The following is a 14,699-nucleotide window of genomic DNA, read 5'->3' on the forward strand; positions in this document are numbered from 1 at the left end:
TCTTTTAATATCATGGCTGCAGTCATCATCTGCAGTGATTTTGGAGCCCCCCAAAATAAAACCTGTCATGGTATCCCTTGTTTCCCCATCTATTTACCATGAAGTGGTGGAACCAGGTGCCATGATCTTCATTTTTTGAATGTTGAGTTTTAAGCCACCTTTTTCACTCTCCTCTTTCACTTTCACCTAGAGGCTCTTTAGCTCCTCTTCACTTTCTGCCATAAGGGTGGTATCATTTGCTTATCTGAGATTATTGATATCTATCCTGGCAATCTTGTTTCCAGCTTATGCTCCATCCAGACAGGCATTTCACATGATGTACTCTGCATATAAGCTAAATAAGCAAGGTAACAATATACAGCCTGTACATACTCATTTCCTAATTTGGAACCACTGTGTGTTCCATGTCCGGTTATAACTCTTGCTTCTTAATCTACATACAGATTTCTCAGGAGGGAGGTAAGGTGCCTCAATTCATCTATTGAAGAATTTTCCACTTTGTAGTGACCCACACAGTCAAAGGCTTTAGCATAGTCATGAAGCAGAAGTAGATGTTTTTCTGGAACTCTTTCTTTTTTTGATGATCCAAATGTGGTTGGAAATTTGATCTCTGGTTCCTCTGCCTTTTCTAAATCCAGCTTTAACATCTAAAAGTTCTTGGTTCTCATAGTATGGAAGCCCTACTTGGAGAATTATGAGCACTGCTTTGATAGCAAACTAACACACAATTGCACTTGTCTCATATGCTATGCCAAAGCCTTTGACTGTGTGGATCACAATAAATTGTGGAAAATTCTGAAAGAGATGGAAATACCAGACCACCTGACCTGCCTCTTGAGAAATCTGTATGCAGATCAGGAAGCATCAGTTAGAACTGGACATGAAACAACAGACTGGTTCCAAATAGGAAAAGGAGTACATCAAGGCTGTATATTGTCACCCTGCTTATGTAACTTCTATGCAGAGTACATCATGAGAAACGCTGGGCTGGAGGAAGCACAAGCTGGAATCAAGATTGCCGGGAGAAATATCAATAATCTCACATATGCAGATGACACCATCCTTATGGCAGAAATGAAGAGGAACTAAAGATCTTGATGAAAGTGAAAAAGGAGAATGAAAAAGTTGGCTTAAAGCTCAACATTCAGAAAACGAAGATCATGGCATCTGGTCCCATCACTTCATGGGAAATAAATGGGGAAACAGTGGCAACAGTGTCAGATTTTATTTTTCTGGGCTCCAAAATCACTGCAGATGGTGATTGCAGTCATGAAATTAAAAGATGCTTACTCCTTGGAAGGAAAGTTATGACCAATCTAGACAGCATGTTAAAAAGCAGAGATATTACTTTCTCAGCAAAAGTCCATCTAGTCAAGGCTATGGTTTTTCCAGTGGCCATGTATGGATATGAGAGTTGGACTATAAAGAAAGCTGAGTACTGAAGAATTGATGCTTTTGAACTGTGGTGTTGGAGAAGATTCTTGGGAGTCCCTTGGCCTGCAAGGAGATCCAACCAGTGCATCCTAAAGGAGATCAGTCCTGGGTGTTCATTGGAAGGACTGATATTGAAGCTGAAACTCCAATACTTTGGCCACCTAATGCGAAGAGCTGACTCAATGAAAAAGACCCTGATACTGGGAAAGATTGAGGGCAGGAGGAGAAGGGGACGACAAAAGATGAGATGGTTGAATGGCATCACTGACTCAATGGACATGGGTTTGAGTGGACTCTGGGAGTTGGTGATGGAAAGGGAGGCCTGGAGTGCTGTGCAGAGTCGGACACGACTGAGCAACTGAACTGAACTGAACACACACTAGTAAAGTAATGCTCAAAATTCTCCAAGACAGCCTTCAGCAATATGTGAACCGTGAACTTCCATATTTTTAGCTGGTTCTAGAAAAGGTAAAGGAACCAGAGATCAAACTGCCAACATCTGCTGGATCATTGAAAAAGCAACAGAGTTCCAGAAAAACATCTATTTCTTCTTTACTGACTATGCCAAAGCCTTTGACTGTGTGGATCACAATAAACTGTGGAAAATTCTGAAAGAGATGGGAATAACAGACCACCTGACTTGCCTCTTGAGAAACCTGTATGCAGATCAGGAAGCATCAGTTAGAACTGGACATGGAACAACAGACTGGTTCCAAATAGGAAAAGGAATACGTCATCATGCTTATTTAACTTATATACAGAGTACTTCATGAGAAATGCTGAGCAGGAAGAAAAACAAGCTGGAATCAAGATTGCTGGGAGAAATGTCAATAACCTCAGATATGCAGATGACACCACCTTTATGGCAGAAAGTGAAGAACAACTAAAGAGCCTCTTGATTTAAATGAAAGAGGAGAGTGAAAAAGTTGGCTTACAACTCAACATTCAAAAAATGAAGATTTTTTTGTCATGACCAAGAAGAAACTTGAGCAGGATTTCATAAATAAGTCACATATTAAGTGTAAATATTTTTAAAAATAAAGTTATATTAAAGCATGCTATTTTAATTAACAAGAAAAGTCAGAGATCATCAAACTCCTGAAAAATATTTTATCAAACTTAAACTGGAAATATATGACATGTTACAAAGGTTTAGCTTGTGCATACCTAAAATTACTACCATGTTGTTAATATATTTAAGTTAATAATGTATAGATATTTAAGTAGGTGAAAAGTGTTGGTCTCTACATGATAGAGTTTATTCATTTATTTGCTATGGTAGTTCTTTTGTATAAACTCAGACATTGTTGAAGGTATCCATATTGTGAGTTTACTTAAACTCCTTTATGCTATCTCATTTGGTAATAACAAAAAAGTGAAGGTATATCTTGTTGGTAGAAAGTAACAAAAGGTTAAATTATGATTTTAAAGAATATTTTAGGAAAGAACATGTTATTGCCAGAATATAGCACTGCGGTAAATTATAGGTTTGGTTATATTAATTTTATCATAAGCAAGACAGCATTATGTTTACACTTTTTAAACTATATACCTTCATGTCAATGTATGGCAAAACCAATACAGAATTGTAAAGTAAAATAAAAAATAAATTGAAAAAAAAATAAACTATATACCTTAAATCATTATAAGTATTCAATACCTATAAAATTGAGAATATATCTTTATAGTTAATTCCACATCTAAAAATACGTTTATCTTTACCTTGTTCTTATTTATTGCACTGTTGTTATAAAAGCAGATAACTGCCCAAGTGATTTATAATTATTCTAAGATACAGACACAAGCTTGGGTTATAAATATCAAAAGCTGTGGTAGATCATTTAATGAACTTGATTACTACTGTGTAATGCTATCACAGTAAGACTGAATAACAGTTTGATCTCAAGGTCAAAACATACTGGAGGACAGACCTCAAGGGAAACATACTGGAAGATAGATTTTTTAGAAAAGAAAGGAAAAGGCATCTTTATTTTTATTAAAAATCAACTTGTATCCTCGCGTTACTGCAGATTTCTGGCTGACACTAGTCAGTAAGATGTCTAGGTACTTGTGCTTAGTTTAGTGGTCACAGTACAGTTCATGAAAGGACCAGGAAAAGTGATGAGACAAAGGAAAAGGAAGAAATGTGCAAAGTCCTGGGTTTCCATTTATTGGAGAAATTATTCACATAGCAAATAGTAGCAAATAGCATTTTTGAGAAATACATAGTCCTCCAAAAGAATTTGCAATGTGGCTTTTTAGTAGTTTGCTTCTTCTTATTCACATATGTACTTTGTAAGTAAAATTAATGTAGAAAAGAATTAAATAGAGTTTTAAGTTAATTTAAAAGGATAGGTATTAAATTCTAATCTTTAGTTTGCTCCATTGCACCATCAACCTTGCTAATATATGATAATCAGCTATTTCTCTGAAGCCAGGAAGGGTTATTAATATAATACAAATGAAGTATTATCACTATTAATACCCAAATGAAGGGGAATCTTGAAATGAAAGACAGAAAATAGTGTTTACAAATGGTGGTAAAGAACTTGCCTGTGTATACAGGAGACATAAGAGATGCAGGTTTGATCTTTGGGTTGAGAAGATCCCCTGGAGAAGGGAATGGCAACCCACTCCAGTAGTCTTGTCTGGAGAATCCCATGGACAGTGGAGTCAGGCAGGCTACAGTCCAGGGTGTCACAAAGAGTCAGACACAACTGAAGTGACTTAGCAGGCAGCAGGCAGCAAAATGTGTTGTATAGCAGAGTAGAAACTCTGGGTCTCCTGATCTTCCTGACTGGAATGGAAGTTCTGGCTAAAGTGTACTCTACGCTACTCCTTGTCCAGTTTCTTTAGAGAATGAGTAATAATGCGTACATACTGAACCCCAAATCATGTTAGATTTTCAGGAAATATTCAACATATTCAGTACTGAAAACAGAATTAATCATTACATTCCTAAGACCTCAAACAGCAGCTCAACTGGTTGAGCTGAAATTGATAAATGAAACACTGAGACTTTAATGGTAGTAACTTCCATTTGTTTAATTGCTTGTATTCTCCATTTCAATAGATTATTTTAAAACTTATTTCTGAATCATGTGGCATATTTTGGGAAAAATCTTTGATCTTTGGCTTGATAAACTGAGGAATGGACAAGAATCCAGTGGAGTAGGAGAGGAGTCTATACTAATCAATGGCTGGTTACTTCCAAGGATTCCAGGCCAACTGCTAAAAAAAAAAAAAAAAAAAAAAAAAGAAATGCTACTCTCTCTTTTTCTTCTTTGCAGTTTTACCAAACTTCCAGCAAAAAAACAGGCAACATTTAGTGACCAGGAATGTAACAGTTGCCACACAAGCTAGCAGGAAACAAATCACATCCAAAGAGTGGTGCTGGTACCAGGTGAGGTCACGAAAGGCTGGTCGAAGGTGCTTGGCTCCTTTGTGGCGCATGACAAACTCGACCCAGAAGACTGCTCGGTCCAGGGGTTTCACAGGCTGATCATGGTGAATTCTTGATAACTTCATAGCATTCTCTTTATAGCTAAAATTGAATATATAAATAACAACTTGAAAAGTTTATTAAGGACACCATATACTTAAAACTGTTGTATATTATTTAAAGTATATTGCATAATTATATGATAAGATGTGTGATAAATGAGATCACTAAGACTACAGAAAGCACATGACAATTTGTTTTTTCTTGAGATATTTCTTCTTGATGGCCTATCAGTTGGAATGTGTTGGATGCTTTATAGTCTCAGTAATTATTGGAGATAGGAGAGAAAATAATTGCCGGTTGGAAATAGCATTCTGAAAGTACAGAAATAAGAATGGATTAATATGTAGCTTGAGAATATAGAATTTTGATCTCACTTGCTGAGTGTGACATTGGGAACATGATAGTGTCAGGAAGCAGCACTGAGGGCAGATCTATGAAAAAGGAATCCTTCTCTTACCCCTTCACTCTTCCCCAGGTTCGATCTGGAGTATCAGTGTTAATAAGACTTCAGCTGTAACAGGAAATGGTTTTGGTCTGTGATCTTCATGGTCCTGACATTCCAGATGCAAATAAAAAGCTTCATGTGACCCTCTGGGCAAGAAGTAGGGCTTGAGACTGAATAGATGCTGCAATTTTTGCTTCAGGCTACCGAGGGCTGCCCATGCAGTGGTGAGATGGAAGGATGGCAATTGATAGAACACTAATCCTTCTAACTTTTGTCAGGGAACAGACCAGGGTTTTGGTTTAAGGCTCTGAATGGCTGACTTAGAAGCAAGATTTCCTTGGGTGTGTGAAAGAGGGGGATTATTCACCCATGCTGAAGTGCAATCATCATTGATAGAAAATACGGAACATTACCTTGTAGAAAATGGTGGAACAGCATGTAAAAAGTTCTGAGGAAGAGAACTATAAACCAGAAAAACTTAAACAAAACCCTTTTCCCCTTTGGTTTTAAAAAACCAGGGAGGTCTTTCTAAATACACAAAAATATAATGAATAAGTACCTCTGAATACATCTCAGGAAAACAAACAGTATCAACAGAAGTTCCAAGACAGACATCGTAATGAAATATTTATCAGATAAAAAGTTAATAAAATGAATTGAAAAACTATGAAAAAACACAAATTGCACCATTAAATCAACATAAATCTGAAACTAATGCTAAATGATATTGGAAATTACGGTCATGGACAAGATGTGCACGTTACCAACTTTGATAACATTACACTGATAATATAGCAAACAAATCTAAGATGTGATGTTTAAAGCACACTGATGGAACCTGGGGCCTGTTATACAGAGTGATGTAAGTCAGAAAGAGAAAAACAAATATCATGTATTAATATTAGAACATAGAAAAAATGGTACTGATAACCCCAGTCGTACAATCGGAACAGAAATGCAGACATAGAGAACACACTTGTGAATACAGCCAGGGTAGGAGGAAGTGGGATGAACTGAAACAGTAGCACTGACGTATATCCACACCATGTGTAAATTAGATAAAGCCAGTTAGAAGTTGCTGTATAACACAGGGAACTCAGCCTGGTGCTCTGGGGCTTCCTACGTGGCTCAGTGTTAAAAAAAGAAAAAATTGCCTGACCATGCAGGAGATGCAGGGGGCTGAGGTCTGATCCCTGGGTCAGAAGATCTCTGGAGGAGGAAATGGCAACCCACTCCAGTAATCCTGCCTGGAGAGTTCCATGGACAGAGGAGCCTGATGGGCTGCAGTCCATGGGGTCACAAAGACTCAGACATGAGAGAGCAACACACAGAGACACAGAGATGGGATGGGATGGGGGTCAGAGGGAGACGCAAGAGGAGGGAATTGTGTATACTTAAGGGTAAGTCACATTGTTGTACGGCACTAACCAATATGACATTGTAAAGCAATTATTCTCCAGTTAAAAATAAGTTAAACCAAAAAGAGAGATACTGATAGGACGTTGATTGACTTCATAGCGAAAAGTCATTCAATACTGAAAAAAATGAAATATTTAAAAAACTATTTTAATCTTTCATGTCAATACTTATTTATAGATTTATGTAAAATTTTTAGTACAAATGTATCTGATATTAAAGAAATATTTATCCAAGCCTGACACTTCTTTTAATTTTAATATAGTTTCCTTTTCCAAAGAATATATTTGTTTTATTTATATGAAAACATAAAATATAAATAAAATGTAATCTTTCATTATTGAAAATTTATTTGTTTATGATCACAGCTAATCACCATGTTGTAAAAAGTTCCCCCAGAACTTATTTATTTTATTACTCAGACCTGTGCCTTTTTATTCAAAGCTTGTCTCACCAGTCTCCCAAGTCCTAGGCCCTGAAAACACCACTCTCCTCTCTGTTTGAATTTCTAGATTACATGTATAATTGACACTGAAAAATATTTGTCATTCACTGTCTGACTTACTTCACTTGGCACAATGCCATGGTTTCACAAATGACAGTATTTCCTTTGTCCTATTTGCTGAATAATGTTCCTTTACATATGTATACCACATCTTCTTTATTCATCCACTGACAAACACTAGGTTTTAGTCATATCTTCGTTATTGTGAATCATGCTGCAATTAGCACTGAGGTGAAGATATCTCTTCCACATTCTGTTTTCATTTCCTTAGATATATATCCAGAAGTGAGATTACTCAGTCTCAGTGAGTGAAAGTCGCTGAAAGTCATTCAGTCGTGTCCAACTCTTTGCTACCCCATGGTCTATACAGTCCATGGAATTCTCTAGGCCAGAATAATGGAGTGGGTAGTCTTTTCCTTCTCTAGGGGACCTTCTCAACCCAGCTCTGCCACACTGCTGGCAGATTCTTTACTAGCTGTGCCACAGGGGAAGCCCAAGAATACTGGAGTGGGTAGCCTATCCCTTCTCCAGTGGATCGTCTAGTTGTTCTATTGCTAATCTTTTGAGGAGTTCCCATACTAATTTCCATAAGGGCTGTATTAAATTACATTCTCACCTAGAGTGCACTGGAGTTTCTCTTTTCCAACATCCTCACTAATACCTCTTAGACCTTGTATTTTGATGATGGCCATTCTAACAGTTTCAAGCTGGTTTGAAACTCAATATTCAAAAAACTAAGATCATGGCATCCAGTTCCATCACTTCATGTCAAATAGAAGGGGAACAATTGGAAGCAGTGGTAGCTTTAATTTTCTTGGGCTCCAAAATCACTGCAGACAGTGACTGCAGCCATGAAATTAAAAGAAGCTTGTTCCTCGGAAGGAAGACTATGATAAACCTAGACAGTGTATTACAAAGCAGAGATATCACTTTGCCAACAAAGGTCCACATTGTCAAAGCTATGATTTTTCCAGTAATCATGCATGAATGTTATTTTGTGCATGTGTGCTCAGTCAAGTCTGGCTCTTTGAGACTCCATGGACTGTAGCCCTCCAGGCTTCTTTGTCCAAGGAATTTTCCAAGCAAGAATAGTGGAGTGGGTTGCCATTTTCTACTCCAAGGAATCTTCTCAACTCAGGGATTGAAACTGCATCTCCTGTGGCACCTGCATTGACACATGGATTCTTTACCACTGGACCATAAAGAAGGCTGAGCACCAAAGATTTGATGCTTTTAATTGTGGTGCTAGAGAAGACTCTTGAGAGTCTCTTGGACCACAAGGAGATCCAATCAGTCAATCTTAAGGAAATCAACTCCGAATATTCAGTGGAAGGGCTGATGCTGAAGCTGAAGCTCCAATACTGTGGTCACCTGATGCAAAGAGCCGACTCATTAGAAGAAACCCTGATACTGGCACTGATTGAAGGCAAAAGGAGAATGGGGAGGCAGAGGAGGAGATGGTTAGATAGCATCATCAACTCAATGGACATGAATTTGAGCAAACTTTGGGAGATAGTGGAGGACAGAGGAGCCTGGCATGCTGCAGTCCATAGGGTCATAGAGTTGGACACAACTTAGTGAATGAACAGCATCAACAGCAATTGTAACAGGTATGAGGTGGGATTTTGATTTGTATTTCCTGATGCTTAGTGACATGAAGCCCCTTTTCATGTACCTGTTGGCCATTTGCATGTCTTCTTTGGGAAAATCTCTATTCAGTACCTCTGCTCATTATTTTTTTTTTTTTTTTTTTTGCTATTGAGTAATGATTTCCTTTGGAGAAGGCAATGGCAACCCACTCCAGAACTCTTGCCTGGAAAATCCCATGGGTGGAGGAGCCTGGTAGGCTGCAGTCCATAGGGTCAGGAAGATTCACTTTCATGCATTGGAGAAGGAAATGGCAACCCACTCCAGTGTTCTTGCCTGGAGAATCCCAGGGACGGGGGAACCTGGTGGGCTGCTGTCTATGGGGTCGCACAGAGTCAGACACGACTGACGTGACTTAGCAGCAGCAGCAGCAATGAGTTCCTTATATCATTTGTATATTAATCTCTTATCAGATGTATACTTTTCAAAATGTTCTCCAATTTTGTAGATTCCCTTTCATTTTATAGATAATTTATTTTACTGTGCAGAAGTTTTTGAGCTTGATATAGCCCCACCTATTGAGCTTTTCATTGGTTCCTTGTATTTTTGGTGTTATGTCCCAAAATTTGTTTCTAAGACACTTGTCAAGTAACTTTTCCTCCTGTTTTAAGATAGCAGTTTTATGGTTTCAGGTATTTTCCTTAAGTCTTTAGTTTATTCCTAGTCAATTTTTATAGATAATGTAATGTGGGGGTCCAAATTTCATTCTCCTGCATATAATTGTTTAGTTTCCCCAGTACTACTTATTGAATAGATAACACTTTTCCTATTGAGTATTCTTCACTTTTTTTTCAAATATTTTCAGCTTTACATATGAGGGTTCATTTCAGGGCTCCCAATTCTTTCCATTGGTCTGTATGCCTATTTTCATTCCAACAACAGTTTTTAAAAATTACTATAGCTTTGTAGTACAGTTTGAAATAAGAAGTGGGATGCCTCCAACTTCATTATTTCTTGGGATTGCTTTGGCTGTTTGTGATTGCTTTGGCTGTTTGTGATCTCTTGTGGCTTCACACAAATTTGGAATTTGTTTTTCTATTTCTGTGCCCCAGAAGGCCTTAGAAATTGGTCACTCAACTCATTCTTCATTTTCTTCCAGGGAATTCTTTCTAGCTGAAAGTTCTCTCTTGGTGATGAGTAATGCTGGCTTGGGGATGATGCTGGTAAAATAAAACTGTCATCATTCTGTTCTTGTGTGATTTATCTCAGTTTTTTTGTTCTACCGTGTTGCTAAAATTTCTTACACAGCCTTTAGGGTACTCCCAGAAATGATTTTGTTCATGAATAGTGTCTAATTGTTCTTTGTCAGGTAATGAGGAGGCTGGGTCTTCTCTACCTCCCTTGGATCTCTCAATTTTCCTTCATTCTCTTTCTCTGGTTTTAATTTAAAATCTACCAATATAAGAAATTTTTAACTAACAAATATAGTCCTAATTTTAAATAAAATTCTTTATATTATTTTCTATTTATAAATTAGCACAAGGAGATAGCAGAAGTTTCTAAACTGTCATTGATTATAGCTACATGAGGAGAGTTGAGTGAGTTTTTATTTTTATTTACCTTTGTTTTTGTCATATTGCCTAAACTCTTTATAGTGATAATATCTGTAATTTTTAAGTAATAAAATTATTGTTATTAATAAAAATTTGTATCTTTCCAACAATAGCTTATTTTCTTTAAATAAATGTAGCATTTCTTCAAGATTGTAGTCTACCACTCATTAGTGGTAGGTGACAAAGTACTTTCACAAAATTTAGGAAACATAAGATAATCTAATTTGCTATTAGATATGTGCTGGTGATTATGTAAAAGTTGTCAATTTAAAAATTTATGAAACTGATTATTCTTCAAGAAACAAGATGTTTCGTCTTAGAAAAGAATATATTCTCTACTCACGAAGGGTTGTTAATAACTGCTTTCAAAGCATGAAGCAGATCTTTACTTGTCATTCTTTGCAAGTCTACTTCGACAGCTGCCCCTTTGGTTTTCATACGAACAACATTATCATGCTGATCACCAAACATAGGAATTCCAACCATAGGGACTCCGTGGTAAATAGCTTCATAGATCCCATTGGTTCCACAGTGAGTGATAAAAGCTCTGGTTTTTGGATGACCTAAAGATTAAAATTAAAATATATATATATATTATTCTAAGTTGTAAGAGTGTCAGAAACAGAAAATCATGATACCTTCATAAATCATTAATTCTATTAAGTGACATCTTCTATATAATTCTGTGCCATGAGGCCTCATATAAATTCTTATAGGCTCCAAAGAAAGCAGCAATTAATTACTCCAGGCTAAGTATAATTAGTGATTCCAGCAAGTAAGTTATTCTACAGACAACTGAGAATTTTCCTGCAGAATAAATGATGAAGAGTACTTGTCATTTGACAAGTTATTGGAAGGAGAACACATCAACAAAAAAGAGCAGAGGGACTGAAGAAACCGAATACTTTTGTTAGTGGGTAAATACTTTTGTTGATGGTAAAGGGGTGGTGAGATGTGCAGGGTTTCCATACCAGAATGTTAGCATCAGTTCAGTTCAGTTCAGTTGCTCAGTTGTGCTCAGTTGCTCCATGGACTGCAGCTCACCAGGCTTCCCTGTCCATCACCAACTCCCGGAGTTTACTCAAACTCATGTCCATTGAGTCAGTGATTGCCATCCAAACATCATCCTCTGTCATCCTTCTCCTGCTTTCAGTCTTTCCCATCATCAAGGTCTTTTCAAATGAGTCAGTTCTTCGCATCAGGTGGCCAAAGTATTGGAGTTTCAGCTTCAGCATCAGTCCTTCCAATTAATATTCAGGACTTATTTCCTTTAGGATTGACTGGTTGGATCTCCTTGCAGTCTAAGGGACTCACAAGAGTCTTCTCCAACACCACAATTCAAAAGCATCAATTCTTCAGTGCTCCGCTTTCTTTATAGTCAAGCTCACACATCTATACATGACTGCTGGAAAAACCATAGCCTTGACTAGAAGGACCTTTGTTGACAAAGTAATGTCTCTGCTTCTCAATATGCTGTCTAGGTTAGTCATAACTTTTCTTTCAAGGAGTAAGCATCTTTTAATTTCATGGCTACAATCATCATCTGCAATGATTTTGGAGACCCCCAAAATAAAGTCTGACACTGTTTCCACTGTTTCCCCATCTATTTGCCATGAAGTGATGGCATCAGATGCCATGATCTTAGTTTTCTGAATGTTGAGTTTTAGGTCAACTTTTTCATTCTCCTCTTTCACTTTCATCAAAAGGCTCTTTAGTTCTTCTTCACTTTCAGCCATAAGGGTGGTATCATCTGCATATCTGAGATTATTGATATTTCTCCGGGCAATCTTGTTTCCAGCTTGTGCTTCATCCATTCCAACATTTCTCATGATGTATTCTGCATATAAGTTAAATAAGCATGGTGAGAACATACAGCCTTGACGTACTCCTTTCCATATTTGGAAGCAGTCTGTTGTTCCATGTCCAGGTTTAACTGTTGCTTCCTGACCTGTATACAGATTTCTCAAGAGGCAGGTCAGGTGGTCTGGTATGCCCATCTTTTTCAGAATTTTTCACAGTTTATTGTGATCCACACAGTCAAAGGTTTTGGCATAGTCAATAAAGCAAAAAAGATGTTTTTCTGGAACTGTTGCTTTTTTGATGATCCAACAGATGTTGGCAATTCGATCTTTGGTTTCTCTGCCTTTTCTTTAACCAGTTTAAATATCTGGAAGTTCATGGTTCATGTATTGTTGAAGCCTGGCTTGTAGAAGACTTGGAGAATTTTGAGCATTATTTTATTAGCATGTGAGATGAGTGCTATTGTGTGATAGTTTGAGCCTTCTTGGAGAAGGAAATGGCAACTTACTCCAGTACTCTTGCCTAGAAAATCCCATGGACGGAGGAGTCTGGTGTCCATGGGGTGGCAAAGAGTCATACACAACTGAGCAATTTCACTTTCACTTTCACTTGAGCATTCTTTGGCATTGTTTTTCTTTCAGATTGGAATGAAAACTGACCTTTCCCAGTCCTGTGGCCACTGCTGCATTTTCCAAATTTGCTGGCATACTGAGTGCATCATACAAAAAGGCTACAGCCAGTACATGTGTACTCTGTTTAAGCATTTAACTCTATAGTAATAGAGAGCCATTTGTATTATGGATGGTGAAATGGTTTGCCAGATTTTTTTTTTCCATATGGTTGTAGTAGGCAAAGAGAAGAGAAGTGGGATAAAATGGATGTAGAGAATCAGGAGGTTTCTGCAACATTCTATACAAAAGTTAATGGGAGCCTGATATAAAGATACTTTATTTGACTTTGATTCTCAGGAGGGAGAGACTATATCATAAACGAAAGAATTATAAATTTGATATTTGTGTTACAGTTTGACAAAGATCCTTGACCAAAGTCTAGTCAGACTTCCCTGAACTCTTCTCCACTAGAGTTTGATTTTGGTTCTACTTTAGCTCTGCATTGCCCAGTTTTAGCAAGCACTCTACTAAATCAGTTTAACAGATCAGTCTTGATGTCTGATCATCTTTTATAGCTGTCACCTCTTCTTTCACTATCCCCCAAGTGATATGTGATGACCTTAGCATGCCTTCAGTAAGAATCTAATTAGGTTAGTTTTGCTGGACTGTTCATTTGCACCTGACATTTCTTTTTTCTAATTTTCCATACAGTGAACTTCCACTCACTATGCTCTTCTGTGATAAATTCTCCTATTTTCCTTTCTGCTGCTGCTGCTGCTGCTAAATCACTTCAGTCGTGTCCGACTCTGTGTGACCCCATAGATGGCAGCCCACCAGGCTCCCCTATCCCTGGGATTCTCCAGGCAAGAACACTGGAGTGGGTTGCCATTTCCTTCTCCAATGCATGAAAGTGAAAAGTGAAAGTCAAGTCGCTCAGTCATGTCCGACTCTTTGCGACCCCATGGACTGCAGCCTACCAGGTTCCTCTGTCCCTGGGATTTTCCAGGCAAGAGTACTGCATGCAGCGTTTAATCCAGGCTCTCTGTCATATTATAAAAGTCCATTGCACTAATAACTATACTTATCATGATGGTTTTGAATAAAGTTTGCCTTAGTCTTTAAAAAAGTGTCAGGAATAATCTTTTCTTTTACAAACTCCAGAAGAAATGTGAAGAACACATTAAAGCTTTTTTTTTGTTGTTGTTGTTGTTATTTTAAATACAAATTTGTTGGATTTATCTGTTATTGAGCAATCATTTTCACATTATACCTCATTCAGCTCTGTTTATTTTTCTTTCTTTGGTCTTACCAAGAAGATCATTCTGTGGAATCCATTTATATAGTCGGGTATTGGCTCCTAATGTTTCTGGTTTCTTTCCTGTGTATCTCCACAGAACCTATTAAGGTAAATGTCTTTATTAGAAGATTTTTAGAATCACATCCTGTCAAAAAAAGCAGTTAACCTAAGATTAATCAGGTCTGATGCCTCCAGGTAATAAACAAGCAAGCTGAGGCCCTATGTGATTAGGTAATGAGTGTTTTTAAGCCATGGACACTACAACCATATTTTCTAAGGCTTGAAACCATCCTAGTCAATAGGTTATTGTCCTTGGATTAAATCTAACTTGTAGATGAAGAAAAATGACAATCTGTTTCTGAAACAACAACATACTGGTATTACTAGGCTACTCTGGTAAAGGGGATTTTTGAAACAAAATTTTCAGAGGCAAAGGGAAGGGATATTATTTACCTCTTTTGACCTTTTTAAAATATAGATACCAGT

At 37.4% G+C, this 14,699-nt stretch overlaps 1 protein-coding gene across 1 annotated transcript in view; it reads right to left on the reverse strand.

Moving 5' to 3' along the window:
• Positions 1-4,458: 4,458 nt before the first annotated feature.
• The window catches only part of LOC120862203 (UDP-glucuronosyltransferase 2C1-like), a 39,891-nt gene continuing 29,650 nt past the window's right edge, over positions 4,459-14,699 (reverse strand). The window contains exons 4-6 of the mRNA XM_040238323.1: positions 14,226-14,313; positions 10,849-11,068; positions 4,459-4,978 (exon numbers count right to left, since the gene is read on the reverse strand). Of these exons, the coding sequence (XP_040094257.1) occupies positions 4,699-4,978; positions 10,849-11,068; positions 14,226-14,313 (588 nt within the window). The 3' untranslated portion in view covers positions 4,459-4,698. The remainder of the gene's footprint in view (positions 4,979-10,848; positions 11,069-14,225; positions 14,314-14,699) is intronic.

The sequence above is a fragment of the Oryx dammah genome, unplaced genomic scaffold (genome assembly GCF_014754425.2).
Source record: "Oryx dammah isolate SB20612 unplaced genomic scaffold, SCBI_Odam_1.1 HiC_scaffold_3, whole genome shotgun sequence".
Lineage (NCBI taxonomy): Eukaryota > Metazoa > Chordata > Mammalia > Artiodactyla > Bovidae > Oryx > Oryx dammah.